This window comes from Biomphalaria glabrata, chromosome 1 (assembly GCF_947242115.1).
Source record: "Biomphalaria glabrata chromosome 1, xgBioGlab47.1, whole genome shotgun sequence".
Lineage (NCBI taxonomy): Eukaryota > Metazoa > Mollusca > Gastropoda > Planorbidae > Biomphalaria > Biomphalaria glabrata.
Window position 1 is genome coordinate 28564000 of NC_074711.1, and position 16462 is coordinate 28580461.

General features: G+C 38.0%; 1 protein-coding gene across 1 annotated transcript in view; it reads left to right on the forward strand.

Moving 5' to 3' along the window:
* Nucleotides 1-16462, forward strand: part of LOC106059343 (uncharacterized) — a 45739-nt gene continuing 29277 nt past the window's right edge. Inside the window, exons 1-6 of the mRNA XM_056031170.1 lie at nt 1-960; nt 3350-3564; nt 4176-4221; nt 4345-4383; nt 4695-4816; nt 5284-5380. Coding sequence (XP_055887145.1) covers nt 651-960; nt 3350-3564; nt 4176-4221; nt 4345-4383; nt 4695-4816; nt 5284-5380 — 829 coding nt within the window. The 5' untranslated portion in view covers nt 1-650. The remainder of the gene's footprint in view (nt 961-3349; nt 3565-4175; nt 4222-4344; nt 4384-4694; nt 4817-5283; nt 5381-16462) is intronic.

Consider the following 16462-nt stretch of genomic DNA (forward strand, 5'->3'; position numbering starts at 1 on the left):
CATTTTCTGTGCCAACACAAACATCAGTACCAACACCTACATCTGTTCCAACCCCAACATCTGAACTGACACCAACATCAGCACCAACACCAACCTCTGAACTTACACCAACATCAGCTCCAACATCAATTCCTCCTGGAACATATACCACAACAACAACCACAACTCCTGAACCTCCACCAACATCTTTACCTACACCAACCTCTATTCCAACTCCAACATCAGTACCAACACCTACATCTGAACTGACACCAACATCAGCTCCAACACCAACATCAGTCCCAACACCAACCTCTGAACTTACACCTACATCAGTACCAACTTCTACATCTGAACTGACACCAACATCAGCTCCAACATCAGTGCCAACACCAACATCTTTCCAAACTCCAACATCAGTTCCAACACCAACATCTGAACTGACACCAACATCAGCTCCAACACCAACATCAGCTCCAACACCAACATCAGCTCCAACGTCAGTGCCAACACAATTATCAGTACCAACACCTACATCAGTTCCAACCCCAACATCTGAACTTACACCAACATCAGCTCCAACATCAGCTCCAACACCAACATCTGAACTGACACCAACATCTGTCCCAACGCCAACTCTAATATCAGTGACAACACCAACATCTCACCCAATGTCAACTACTGAACTGACACCAACATTAGTACCAACACCAACATCAGCTCCAACCCCAACATCAGTACCAACACCAACCTCTGAACTAACAGCAACATCAGTACCAACACCAACATCAGCTCTAACATCAGTGCCAACACCAACATCTTTCCCAACCCTTACATCTGAATTGACACCAACATCAGCACAAACACCAACATCTGTGCCAATAATATCTGTCCCAACTCCAACCTCATTACCAACATCTCTGCCAACACCAACATCTGTACCAACATCATCCTCTGCACCCACGATTACTTCAACATCAGGTAATTAAAAAAACTGATTTTTTTTCTATATTGTATATTTAGTGTTTATTTTCCTTGTAGTTGCTGTTTACTTATGTGCCTTTTTAGCTCTAAAGTAGTTATTTTCTGTGTGACTCTGTGCAAATCTTTTATAAATTCTGTCTTTTTGTCTATTAAAAATTTTATACACTTGACTTCTTTTACACATATTCTCTAAGACAGTTGAAACTTTGTACAATTATTTTTTTCACATAGACAAAGTTTGAGACATTAAAAAAATTAATCAATTAGTCAATTTATTACTAGTATTTTTTTTAATCAATATCAACAAGGGAAATTAATTCTTCAATATTCACAGATACTGCTAAAATATGTTGGGCTTTGTCCCCTTAGTTCATTGTACACTTTATTTAAAACTTTATACAATAATAAACATTGGCATTTACTAGACATGTGAGGCTCAGTGGCTGAGTGGTAAAGCGCTTGGCTTCTGAACCGGGATTCCCTGATTCAAATCCTGGGATATTTAATTTCGGGATCTTTGGGCGCCTCTGAGTTCACCCAGCTCTAATGGGTATCTGACAGTAGTTGGTGAAAAGTAAAGGCAGGTGGTTGTTTTGCTGGCCACATGACACCCTCCTTAACCGTAGGCCAAATAAACAGATGACCTTTACATCCTCTGCTCTATAGTCAACAAGGTCTGAAAGGGGAACTTTGCTTTACTTTATATACAAGACAGGAATCAATAAAAAAAAATAACCAATTAGTCAATTTAATAATTGTACTGAATTATTTTGTTTGATATCAACAAGGGAAATTAATTCTTCAGTATTCACAGATATGGTTAAGTATGTAGAGTTTTGTAGAGTTTCATTCTCTTAGATCATTGTACACTTTTTTTTCCACACCTCTTCTGAGATCAAGTTGAAACTTTAGAAAATATTTATGGTATTTAATTAAAAAATCAACTAATTTGTCAATTAAAATATTGATAATTAATTATTTTGTTTGATATTGAATACGGTAAATTACCACTTCATTATTTAGAGCTATAGCTATAAGCTTTGTATTCTATAAAAGCATTTTTTTATATTTTGCTGCTTGTTGTAATTATTAAATTTGATGTTACTTATGTCTGCTTAAGATTTTGCATGTAAAATAAAGCCTTTCTGTTGATCTTATGTGACAAGCACGTTTTATGACTAAAAAAAAATATCCTTTTTCTGTAAGCAATAGACATTCATTTAAAATTTAAGACAAGAGTTGACATACTGTTTTTTTTACTTTATTGAATTTCTTATTGTTAATTGTGGTACACATCTTTCATTCTATGTTATGTTTAACTGAAGTTGAGCTTGTAGATGGAGATTTAGCTTTTTTGTTTTTGGAGATCATATCAAAGATTTTGAGTTTCTCTTAATGTAAGGCAGAAGTTTTCTTTGCATTTTCCTGACATCATTGACTACTCATTTCTAAATGGAATGTGATATTTGTTGGAGAAAGTAATGGCACTGACATTCTCATTAACCACTTATCACAGAAACAATGTATTTTTCCTCAATATTTGTTAAAGTCTTGTATGTCATTATAAAATCATCTAAGTTTTTGTTTTCATGATACTTATTTAATAGCCGTTCAATTCTGTTAGCTTTGTCATTGATGGAAGTACCGGTATACAATGATCTATATGTCGTATCATAAGATTTAGATTACTCTCATCAGTATTGAATTCTCTCAATTAGGATTCTGCTAAACATGGTAGAATTTCTAATGGTGTTGAATATATTTCATAAAATAACTGTGTCTATCTGTTAAGTGCTTTCCTCTTTATGCAGCTGTTTGGTCCAAAGGAATGGTGAATAGCTGATACTATTTGAAATCAGTAGCATTGCAAGGTCTGGCACAGTGTTGCAGTTATACTGCAATCTACCTAAAGGTCACCTGCTTTTTTTAGGATTTACTCCTGAAGCCTTTCCTGTCTTTGAGTTTAGCCATAAGGCAGCGGAGGATTGGATTGAAGACATTTCCTTCTCCTAGGTGGGTGGCCTACCATTGCTAATGAGCCCTTCCTGCCAGAAATTTTCTGGTTTAAATGCCAGATGCTTGCCTTTGCCATTCTCCTGTCCGTGTTAATTGTTCCACCAGGTACACACAAAAACCAGGAATTTTATAATTATATTTTTCAAGTTGAAATTTTCTACCTCTCATACAATATTATAATTTCCAAGTGTTTCTTAAAAGATTTTCATGGATTTCCATTTAATTTATGTTTTCATTATACTAAGGTTTTTGAAAATGTACCACTGTTAAGGGTTTTCCTATTTTTTTCTAGCAAATGGTTTTTACTCATTTAGCATTTAAAAGAAAGAAATTCTTGTATTTTAATATTAACATATTCACTTCATTCTAGAAACTCTGACAACTACTGTTACTCCAAAACCTCCTACACCAACACCAACACCTCCTATATGTGAAGAAAAAATGACTACTCTTGTACCTGGAGATAAATCTCTTATAAATTTTGAAAACATTACTAAAGAATTATTTATCATTGGCAATGAAGTCCACAAACTTTATAGTATAAATGAACATGACAATGCCATGATTTTACTTCCATCAAATAAGGTAAGTTTTCATTTTTTATTATTACTACTCAATTTTTTTTTTTAAATATCTTTTGTTCAACAGTATACTAATAAGGTATAAATGTGAGATATTGATTCAGTATTAATGATGATCACACACTTTGAGCCAGAGATTTTCACTTCAAAATCCAACTAAGGAGCACATAGGTCACTTTTGTATTGTCTTGGACAGATTCAGATTAAAATATACACTTTTCTCTTGGCAGGCCTCATAGATTCAGTGTTCTTGAAAATGCAACATATGGAAGTTGTTGTTTTTTTTGTGTAGAAGTCAGGGGCTTGGAATAGCTTATAGTTTACTACTGGATATTGACTTCACATATCTTTGAAAATAAAAATATTTTCTTTGAAAGAGCAATGTAGAAAATGCATTTGGCAACTGGTGCAACAGGGACTTAAGAAGCCATTTAATACTCAACATAGCAGAATGTTATTTATTCACAATATCAGAAGCTTTCTTAATCAACTTATTCAGATCTATTCTAAACTGTCATAAGTTTATGAATGTGAAAACTGCACTATTTTTGTTTATATTTTTATTTTTCTAACAATTATTTATTTTTGTTTCATCAAACTTGTTTTCTTTTCCAGACAGTGATTTTCAAACCACCTAATGATTTGATTGCTATTGAAATAAGTATGTTGAAATACATGTCTTTGTAGTTTGTGCTAACAGTTTTATAGTATCTTACAATATTTTAAATCACTGTTGTTTTATTAGAAGGATTTTATTTTAAAACTTTTTAATCTGTATTTGCAGATATTGAAGACTTTTCATTAGAATATAAAACAACTCTAAGTAAGTATTTTATTTTTGTTGATGCTTTTGTTAAGTTAGTAGGATTTTCCAGTCACATTATCCTAAATGTTTTTGATGTATCTTTAAAGTATTGCCTCATTTAATGTTAATTTACTGTAAATCTTTTTTGCACATGGCTGTATGGGTTACAATGGGTTGTTCCTGTTTTCCATTTTTAGGTTTTTCCATGGCAATGCAGCCTTAAGATGTTTGTGATCTCACTTTAAAAATACATTGAATGTCCACTGTGTTAAACAAAGTAAATACTTTTAATTGAACTTCATATCTGATTTCTATTTTTTTTTTCACAGAAAATTATACAACTTCTATAGTTAGTTTGAAGAATTCACAAAATCTTTTGATTCTTATTTATTGGAAATCGGACAATTCTCCTCTAGAAGTTCCTTCAAATGGAATATTGTTTATAGCAAAGGTGATATGATTCATACATTTTTGACAGTGTTAATATTGTATTTTTTATTTTAATCATTTTCTGTTTTTTTACTTTAATGAATTTTAAAAATCTAAAAGAAAAAGTAATGTGAGTGGTATCTTTGGAATTGAATTTTGTAAAATTTTGATGTTAAAGAAAATATTGCATCTAATATGAATTCATATATTTGTAAAGTTTAGATTTTTTGTATTATAAATTGATAATACATTAGCAAAATTTAAGTAATGGCTGTTAAAGCAATAATATAATTGATATATATATATATATATATATATACATATCTCTGTTAAAGCTACAACTAAGTTTTGCATTGAAAAAAAAACTAATTTCGAAAGTTACAAATTAAATATGAACAAATTTTTACAACATTTTGAATTAGTCTTTTGCAACAGCATCGCAGGCATTGCTATAGAAAATATATTAATTAAATGTATTTTTTTAAACAGGAAATTACAATTGAATCTACTCAAAAAGTAAAAGAACAGGATATTGTTTACATAGTTTCTAATCCTGGCATCAACATCACTTATGATTTATGTGGAGGTAAAGCATTTATTGTTACATTTATCACACATTTAGTGGAATCACTTAATTCACATTGGACTGGAACAGGCAGTGACTTCAAATTAAATGAGTTGGCTGCCAGCTCAGGAATGTCATTAAATGGTCCTGGGTTTGAACCATGTATGTTGCCATCCCCATTCTGCAGGAAATTAGGGCTAGTTTGTAATAATCTTCGAATCTGAAGACATTGCAGGCAGTCACTAAATGAACCTAACACTTACAATTTATACTATCACTCAGATATACAAAAGCCAATAACACCAAAGACTATCATATGTTGTCATATGCTTTTATATTTAGCCATGTCAAATAAAGTTCAAGAAGAGGTGTACGGGCTGTATCTGAAGTGTGAGAGACCTTCGAGGCAAATGAGCAGTGTTTCTCAGACTCGTTGGCGCCCCCACCCACTAAACGCTAAGTCTTTTTTTTTTCAAAAATAGTGTTATGTAGATAATTTAAACTGTTTAGTATAACCGAAAAAAAGTTCTTTCTGGAGATAGTATTAGAGAGACATCAGGTTCCTTATTAATCCCTATCCATCCTGTAAGGTGGTCTGTTGACGCGCCTTTAACTCCTCCAAGCGTCTTCCTTCGTTATCTCTGCTTGTATCGTCTTCAACGCATTTTTCTTCCCGTAGAAAGAAGAGCCCATGTCAATGTTAAATTATAACGAGTGAGATGTTCCGATAATAAAGTATTTTATTGGAATCTGAGCGCAATATTTATATTAGTAAAAAAAAAAAAAGAAGGAGATGGCAGCAACCAAATACTATAATACGAGGAATGTTCGAGGTACATAGGCCTATTACGCACGCACGTATGTCTTAAGCTCATCTTCGTGTTCAGTAAGAAGCCTTACTGTTTTTAATCGATATTGTTGCAGACGCCTCACACAAAAAACGGTATATATTTTAAAAGATCCTTATTAGTAGATGATACGAAGTACTTTTTTTACAATATTGTTATAAACCTGGTGGTGGCACAGATGGGGGTAGTGGTGTGAGTGTAGTCAGTCAACGCAAATCGCCCCAGGCCAGCGCTAGACGAGCGGTCAACCGTGACGAGTACGACGATCGGCCGAGACGAGCGTCAACAAGAGGGTTCGGGAAGAATCGCCGTCGTGAACAGAGCTCATTAGCGTCACGAGAATTATAGTCATCTGACCACCTAGAAAGGTCGAGCGGCGTTCTGTCCGGTTCTAGAAGGCCAGTAGGGACCCTATATAAAGAGCGGAGGTGTCGCAGTCAAGACGGTTCACGAGAGAGGGTTCAGAAAGCGGGTTCACGACAGGAGTTCAGAACACGGTCGACTACAGCACAGTTCAACGGTGTGGTTCTGTACGGAGCATTACGACGGTTCAGTGCGGAGTACTGTCAAGTACAGTTGAGACGACTGGCGTCTTGATCTTGGTCTGCGATCGAGTCCGACACAACGAGCCTAGTGTGTGAAGTCAGCCCTGAACTGTTGAACCCAGTGCAAGCCCGGAACGAGACGGAGAGGCCAGTGCAAGAGTTGATACGGCGGAACGGTGTTATCGGAGAGATATTTGTACAGTGTACGTGCTGCCAATTGTACAGTATTGGCTGTTATTTATGGACATTAAACCTTTACGTTATTTTGGAGCCCTGACTTGTCAAGTTCTTTAAGTTGGTGGTGTATGGTGCAGTTTGCAGAGAGCCTGGATAGCGAGACTCGTAACACTGGTGTCAGAAGTGGGATCGGATCGTATCGGATAGGAGCGGATCTACTATGGCTCGTCTGAAACTGCTGTACGAACTCGAAGTGAAAGAACTGAAGCGAGAGCTACGCGATCGAGGGCTGAAGACAAGTGGAATTAAAGAAACATTACAGGCACGCCTCCGGGAAGACATAGTGGAAGAAGAGGAAGATCCAGACACGTATCTTTTTGACGTAGAACCAGATATGGAGGAGCTCTTGAGCTCAATGCTAGGAAACATCAATTCCAAGATAGATGCCATGAACACCAAGATAGCCGCCATGAACCAACGCATACCTGATGTGGAGGAGAGAATCATAAATACAGACGTTCGTTCAGATGCTAAAACCAGTGAGAGGAGCGTTGGTGGTGATCATGAGAACCCATTGAAACCTGACGAAGCCGTTGAGAGGCATATGCAAGTCGAGATATACCGGCCAGATCTGCACCCAACAGACGTTGGTCCAGCTGCCAAGACTGAAGAGGGAAGTCCTGATGGTGGTCAAGAGAATCCAAGGAAGCCTGACGTTGAAGTTGATGGACATTTGCACGACGAATGTCATCGACAAGGTCTGAAACCAACAGACGATTGGCCCGATACTGAGACAAGAGAGAGAGTTCCTGATGGTGGAGAAGAAAGCCGAATGGAGCCTGACGCCGAAGACGAGGAACCTTTGCACGAGGAGTGTTACCAACCTGCCCTACGAGCATGCCCTCCAGACAAGGCTGAAGATGATGACCTGTACCACAATTCCCCGCCCTGTGGATTTGAAGCCCATCCCAGTCCTTCTTCACAAAGCCCTATGAAACCACCTCTTTTGCCAACGATCTTGGTATCCCCAGCCCTTACATCCAATACCTCTCCATGTGTCAAGTGGATGTCCTCGGTACCGACCGACAAGAGAGCGATGCAAACACAACGTCACTGCAACAAGAGGGCGATCAACTGGAGGAAAAGAAGGCGGCGGCGTTTGCGTAGTCCAACGTGCATTGTGATTCTACCAAGAAATAACTGCAGCCACATGAAGACCAACTGGCGGAGAAGAAGAAGAAGGCGACTTTTGCTGAGTGCAATATGGATGACCATGCGATCACGAGGTCGATACAACCAGATGAAGGCTAACTGGAGGAGAAGAAAACGTTTTCTGAGTTCCACGTGGATGGCGATGAAAGCACGACGGCGAGGCAACCAGGTCAAGGCAAACTGGAGGAGAAGAAGGAAGCGACCATTGCTGACTGCAACATGGATGGCCCCATTAAGCTCAAGACGCAAGCCAACTGCCACCGATCGACCCCCACCTACAGCGATGAAATTTCACAGCCAATGTCATGAGGTTGAATCTGCCCGGGACGGACAGATCTAAGGAGGGGGCAGTGTTATAAACCTGGTGGTGGCACAGATGGGGGTAGTGGTGTGAGTGTAGTCAGTCAACGCAAATCGCCCCAGGCCAGCGCTAGACGAGCGGTCAACCGTGACGAGTACGACGATCGGCCGAGACGAGCGTCAACAAGAGGGTTCGGGAAGAATCGCCGTCGTGAACAGAGCTCATTAGCGTCACGAGAATTATAGTCATCTGACCACCTAGAAAGGTCGAGCGGCGTTCTGTCCGGTTCTAGAAGGCCAGTAGGGACCCTATATAAAGAGCGGAGGTGTCGCAGTCAAGACGGTTCACGAGAGAGGGTTCAGAAAGCGGGTTCACGACAGGAGTTCAGAACACGGTCGACTACAGCACAGTTCAACGGTGTGGTTCTGTACGGAGCATTACGACGGTTCAGTGCGGAGTACTGTCAAGTACAGTTGAGACGACTGGCGTCTTGATCTTGGTCTGCGATCGAGTCCGACACAACGAGCCTAGTGTGTGAAGTCAGCCCTGAACTGTTGAACCCAGTGCAAGCCCGGAACGAGACGGAGAGGCCAGTGCAAGAGTTGATACGGCGGAACGGTGTTATCGGAGAGATATTTGTACAGTGTACGTGCTGCCAATTGTACAGTATTGGCTGTTATTTATGGACATTAAACCTTTACGTTATTTTGGAGCCCTGACTTGTCAAGTTCTTTAAGTTGGTGGTGTATGGTGCAGTTTGCAGAGAGCCTGGATAGTGAGATTCGTAACAATATTTTAACTTTTTAAACATTGATATTGTGATTTTACTAGGTTAATATTCAAAATTTAATTGATAAACACAATGAAAAGACACGTTTTAATTTTACCCGTGCAAAATAGTTTGAATTGCTTCACCCCTCCCCATTGGTCAGGACGTCGCACCCTCATGAGAGAACGTCGGCCTTCCCCCCCCCCCCCCCCTGGAAATTTCCTGCAATAGTTCATGCGAGTTTGTAATGGGCTAGAGCTTGTTGTCCTAAGTTTATCCTCATGTTAAGAAAGGCATCTTGTAGCGGGCCTGTTCTGTTCACGCAAAAAAAACGTCAATAGTATCATGGTACGTTAGTAGGGAGAAATTGGTTCGTACTGCCGTAAAAATCGCGTAGAATCGCGTAGTTGAAGAGGCATTAAAATGTTTTATTTTAAAGAGCTTTTTTAAATCAATGTTTCTGCTAACCTAGAAAAGTTCTACTTTGACGATAAAATCACGTCACATAATTAATAATTTAATTTATTAAAATTTGATAATAATGTTGTTTTCGCTAATTTTTATAAAATAACTGCAATGCAAATACAATCAATTTTTGTTCTAAAAAAAAAAACTGTCTATGCATTCCACGTGTTATCACGTTACTATTTGGTCATTTGTACCAAACAAAATAAAAATATATAGGCCTACATTAGAGCCTAACAGGGGCGGACTGGCTATATGGGCATCTGGGCAAATGCCCGGTGGGCCGGTACCCAAATGGGCCGGTTGGGCCACCGAAATGGCCTGATCGAAGCCACCATGGCACATATCAAATAGTTAAAGGTTTTATAATATTCTAAATATATTATTATTATTATTTTTATATGCTGATTTAAAAAGACCTATATTGCTTATAAAGATATAGAGTTCACTGTATTGAAATAGCTTAAGTGAGAAAACTTAACGAGGCACATCGATATTTATTGACAAGACATCACAGGTACACAAACAACATCTATCTCCATATTGGCTCTCTACTTGGGCGGAAATCGTTTGTCACCTCTGTCAACATCCGACTTGTCTGGTCATTGATAGTGCGCACCTTCTTTCTGCACTATCTTGGATGGCGGTGTGCATGGCAAGGTTATAACATTGCCCCCGTCTTAGCACTTTTCGTCCCGAAAAGAAACACTGCAGCTGAGGTTTGACAGTTCAGGTGGAGGTCGATCAGTGGGAGCCACAGGCGGCAGGGAGCGTGTTCCCCACGAAGCTTTGTTTTCCTCCAGTGCCGTTTTCTCTTTCTCCAGTTGACCAGGCTGTTGTTGCGACGATGACGTGGCCGTTTGCCACACAAAGAGATAGTGTCGAGCACTGTTTTCTTCAGCACAGCCGTTGATCGGACACGCTGTCTCAGCAGACCTTCCCGACAGACGCCTCTCAAGGGAGCTGCAGGTTCACATGCAGCCACGTTGCAAAATAAGTCCAATGCACCGCAGTCATCCTCAGACAACAGTCTCTCGTCCAGAAGATAGGTCTCTTCAGGTTCAAGTGGAAAATGTCTTCCTCTTGACAGCTCAGATTTAGAGTGGTTTGATTGACATTCATCTTTGCCAATGTCGATGATGATGGTAGAAGTACATATGCCCTGTTGGTGGTTTTCTAGGCATCTAAATTCTATGTGTGATGCGCCGCACGTACAGTTCATGCTAAAATTCTGGATGCAGTTGTCAAGCTTCGAATTTCCCTCGTGAGCACCGGCAGATAGGCAGAGGTCATTAAGGTCCATAGCAACAGGCTTGAACACAGACCCAACGTTGTCTTGCTCCGTCCGGCTCATTGAGGTACTGGTAACAGGTACAACAGCAACAAACGCTTCAGGCACGTAACAGTGTTCAGTTTCTTCATTTGTCTCTTTCCGTTCGATTCGGTACATCTCGTTGAGATCATCACAGCAATCGTTGTCACGTTTCTCGTCTTGGAAGTCACAACCACAAGACTTGCTCACAACACAGACACAGACGGCGCTCAAATCCCCAGCGTCTCCGTCACCACTGTTTGTGCAGCCACAGTCTTGACCACGCAACTTCTTTACCAACGAGTCTACAGGCAACTACTCCTTTACCAACGAGTCTACTCCTTCTTTCGCTTGAGACACCATTTTATCTGCCTTGTTCCCCATACTGTTAATTTGTTCACACATTGCTTCAATACCTTCCTGTATCTTGCCAATAAGCTCATAAATCTCCGGTTTAATTTCAAATAAGTAGGTATCTGGATCTTCGTCTTCATCTATCAAGACTTGCAGGAGACGAGCTGTAAGCACCTCTTTGGTACCACCAATTATCACATATCGGTAACGAAGTTCCTTCCTAAGCTCTTTAACTGAGAGTTGGTCTAATTGTTTCAAAGCTGCCATTGTAAATCCTACCTCCTCTCTTTGAGTTGCCTATGATCCCACATCTTACACCAATTGTAATAGCTTAAGTGAGAAAACTTAACGAGGCACATCGATATTTATTGACAAGACATCACAGGTACACAAACAACATCTATCTTAGGCACAATCTCTCCATATTGGCTCTCTACTTGGGCGGAAATCGTTTGTCACCTCTGTCAACATCCGACTTGTCTGGTCACTGATAGTGCGCACCTTCTTTCTGCACTATCTTGGATGGCGGTGTGCATGGCAAGGTTATAACAGTATGCATGCATATCGATACATTATCAAACTTAACAATGATTTTGAGGACAGGTACACCTATGATGCCCATCACATGATAGTTTTTACCACTATTCATTTTTTTTCATTCGGGTGTCACCCCCTAATGGGTGTCACACGGTGCGGACCGCATCCCCCCCCCCTTTTTGACGCCACTAGTCAGGGCCGGTTTTAGGCCACTACAGCCTATGCGGTCGCAGTGGGCCCCGCGATTTCATAGGCTCCGCGCTATGTGAATTCTATGCGTGAATAATTAAATTAAACCATTTTAACTTATTATTAAAGGATTCTCCTGAAATTATAAAATATAAGAAAAAGTCATGAAAATCTCCTGAAATTATTAAAATCTTCTGAAAACTGATGTAAATTTCCTTAAAACAGACAAAATGGGTATTACGAAGTGTCATTCAATATGGAAAACGCCAATCCTACTCGCGATTAAAAACAAACAAACGAAACAGCTTTGTCAGGTTTCATTTAATAAAAATGTAATAATAAGCCGAATTTTAACCAAAACAAGAATTTCAAATACTTAATTTACTTTAGTAGTCACTGGCATGCAGATATACATCTAAATCTATCTCGACCTCTTAGACAAAACAAAAAAGCGATATTTTGCTGATCGATAGTAAATCTAAAAGGCATATCTGAATGTTTATCAGCTTTTTTGTTGGAAAACTACTATCTACTGTAGATGGCTCGTAAAGTTAATTTGACAATGATTTTGTACTTAGTAAACTATGAATAAAATGCAAAGACGAATTTTTTTTCTAATACAAAATCTTATAATTTTCTCTTATTATCCTTATCACAACCCAATTTAGGCCCCGCGCAATCCGTTTCGCATAGTGCCCCGCAATCTATAGGACCGGCCCTGCCACTAGTGTAACTAATGACCTCAGACATACGCTTGAAACTAGTAGACCCTAACGCCATGTTACTTATATACGGCATTCATTTAACGACCTTCACATTTTAGCAGTTGTTCTGTTGTCACAGATTAATAATAAATTACTGTAGACGTTACTAATTAATAATGATAATAACGAGACTGTCTTTATCAAGGTAGACATATATAACTAACTTTTTATTTCCGTCCGATTCTTTGCTTTCGCATAAAACATAAACAACAAACAATGACGTAATATCTTCTAATATTAACACAGCAGTGGAGACAATCAATGCCATTTTTGCATATACTGATGTGTTAGCATCGATACTTAGAGTTGCCTACAAGTACGCATCTTACGTATTTTGTATTCAAATTGACACGAAAATACGCATTTTGCCCTCTAAACCAAAAAAAAAAGGCCCATCAGCGAAATGGCATATAAAGCGAACACCTCCCCGTAATTTTTATCCATTCTTATTTATTTCAAAAGTAACTGCAGAACTAATAAAATGGTATTACAAAGACTCCATTTTTCAACATTTCCCACATGTTTACTTTCGTTTTCCCATATACAATAAAGCATAGCTGAAGGCAAAGTTGACATGTATGGAAATTTCATTCTCAAAACGTTTCCGGATAAACGAGAATTGGTCGGAACTTAAGGCGATTTTAAAGCACCAATGGACATCGGCCGAAAATAAAATTTGCATATTGTACTTCTAAATAGATGTGGAAATAGTTAGCTATAATAGCTAAGGATATTTATTCCGTTGAAAAAAATATATTATGGGATGTTCGCTCAAAACGACCTTTTTAACTGAAAACCTATTCAGCGAAAGCCCTTATAATAAGCTTAAAAAGACATTTAATGATAATTTAGTGACTGATTTAATCTTTTGTTGTTTTTTTTTGGTCTTATCTATTGTTATTGTTTGTAAACTGAAATATTAAAATAATAGGCCTATTTTTAACTACAATTTCGAAGATTAAGGATGAGTGCATTACGTGTTTCACATGACTACGCCCATCATATTTTCCCGCATTTTCTTTCCGTCTAAAATGTTTGACTCGCAGCTCTCCAACAGTCTCTCGGAGGTCATATGCTGGCAGTTACTTTCCTCTGTGCCAGTGAGGGTGCCAGTGAGGGTGAAATGACGCTTCAGTTGATCTTAACAGCACTTAGGCCTATACGGCTTATACGGGGGATCTGCCATTGGGTCAATCAGCGTGTGTGTGTGTGTGAGGGGGGATATCGAGTTGATGGTGATTAAGTGCACTGAACATATAAGTTCTTTAAAAAAAATAGTCGCAGTAACGAGATTTTATGAAATGGAGAGTAAAACGACGTGGACTAGCCTATAGGGAGAAGGCGAGAAAGAATTTTGTAGTTTCTTTCTTTAAAAAAAATATGTGATCGCAAGTTTCGTAGGCTATATAGACATTAGTTCCAAGCAGAGAAAGGAGATGTGGAGCAATGGCCTAATGCCTCAAGAAGGACAATTGTTATAATGTTTTATGGAAGAAGTTAGATGATAGAAGTAATTGAAGCATAATTTCCTATATTTTAACATGCTATTTCGCTATTTTTTACGGCCTTTCGCTCATTATGAGTCTCGCGAAAATTGCGTTCGCTGATTAGGTCCGACCCCTACCGTAAGTTGACTTGAATTATAAATTTAATAGCTGATATGGAAAAAGGAGTCAAATTTAGTTTTATCGCTCAATGGCTGAGGAGTCCGTAGATGTTTTCATTTTTTAAATAAGTTTAACCATTGCGGAGTTATAAATTCTAAACTAAAACCTGGCACAAAAGCGTTCGCCATTGGTCCTTTCCGATAGATCTATCTAGACTAGTATCCATTTTTTTTTTCGCATGAGCTAACGCGCGGAAATTTAAATGTTTACTAGTAGGACAGGCCTAGATAAATTAGATCTAGATCTAATTAATTCTAATTCACCAATACTTATGCTAGATCTAAATAGAAATCTAATAATAGGCCTACTGCAGTACTGAATCTATCTAGTAATTGTATGACGTATGTAGAACTAGACTAGATGAGTAGATCTATGTTGTATCTAGATCTATAGTAATAGTCTAGAGTCTAGTAGAGGCAGGCAGTATAGGTATAAGTTATACTATAAGATAAGTATAGACTATAGACGACATACTCTCAGTACTTTAAATTAGATCTAGTAGCTTCTTATATATTAGGCACAGCTCATCGAATTCTCCTTTAAGAAACACGTCGCTTTTTTTGTTTATAATTAATTTGTTTTTATGTTTGGAGCTAAAAACGACGTTTTGGGACAGTGCATGTCCAATTTTAGATAAGTTCCTGTATTTTTGTTCCGCTTTTCCAAAGCAGATGGCAGTTTTTTAGATTCTCGGTAACCAAGTATGTAAAGCTATTCTCCCCCGGCAATTCATACCCATATAAGGGATTAAGGCTATATTAATAATAATAATAATCTTTATTATCTGTAAGGAAATTTGTCTTACAATTTGTGCATTACACCAAACAAAAAACATTATAAATATAAGAAACCAAAGTGTACATTCACACCAGACTCATAATTTACATGTGACAAAGTTTATACCAGATTGTTCTTATTTAATGATTTGATTGCCAGGGGAACAAAAGAGTGTTTGTGTCTGTTTGTCTTTGCTATCGGTGTCTTATTATTATTAGCCTGTTTGATCGTAGGCTGATGGATATATCATAAAAAGGTTCCAAACATCTTTGAAAGACATTTCAATCACATTTATTCCGTAATAAAATTAAAAAAGGAGGTGTTTCAACATTAATAATGAATTTAACACATTCTCCTGCCTATAGTGCACAAGGCAAAATCGTAATAAGAAATATTACTGGGATTAATAAATCTATGATTTTTTCAATGCATAAACGTGACCTAGATCGAGATATATATAATATATAATTTATGAATGAAAGAAAAAGTGTGGGCTGCTAATTTGAAGCCAGAGACCATGCCCACTGCAGGTGATCACGCCTGGCGAGTGCTGGCGGTGAGGAGAGGTGTACACTAAGCGTGTAGTGTCACAACCTATCATACAGGCAGTGGAGGGAAGGGGGAGAGAGTCATGAAAAGAATTATAAGCATCTATGGGAGGGAGGGGATGTTAAGGTGTAACAAAACGAACATCCAAATTATGAAAAGAAGAGGGTCCTTGAATGGGAAATAAAAAGAAAGAGAGAATTTAATACATATGTAGCCTAGTTGAAAATATCATGTTTATTAAATTATGATAATTAATTTTTAGATCTATAATTTATAGAGATTTATTTCTGTCTGTTTTTACACATAGATTATATAGGTAGGCATATATAAATAAATAAACTATATGTGAGCAGGTCAGGCAGGCGCGAGTGGGAGGGCCTATTCTCTGCTGCTCAACATTAAAATTTTACCTAACAGTAGGCAGATGTTAGCGCTACTGGGTGGGCTCAATCTGTGCACCTCGGTATGGTGACCAAGGGGCTAGAGTAGCCTAAGTAACCAGACAACTAACTATACTACTCAACTAAATGAAAACAAGATAAACTTTAGTTTACGATAAATAAAACAAAAAGAAACTTTATTTACATACAAAAATAAATCAATAATAAAAAAATAATATATACACTAGCTTGACTAA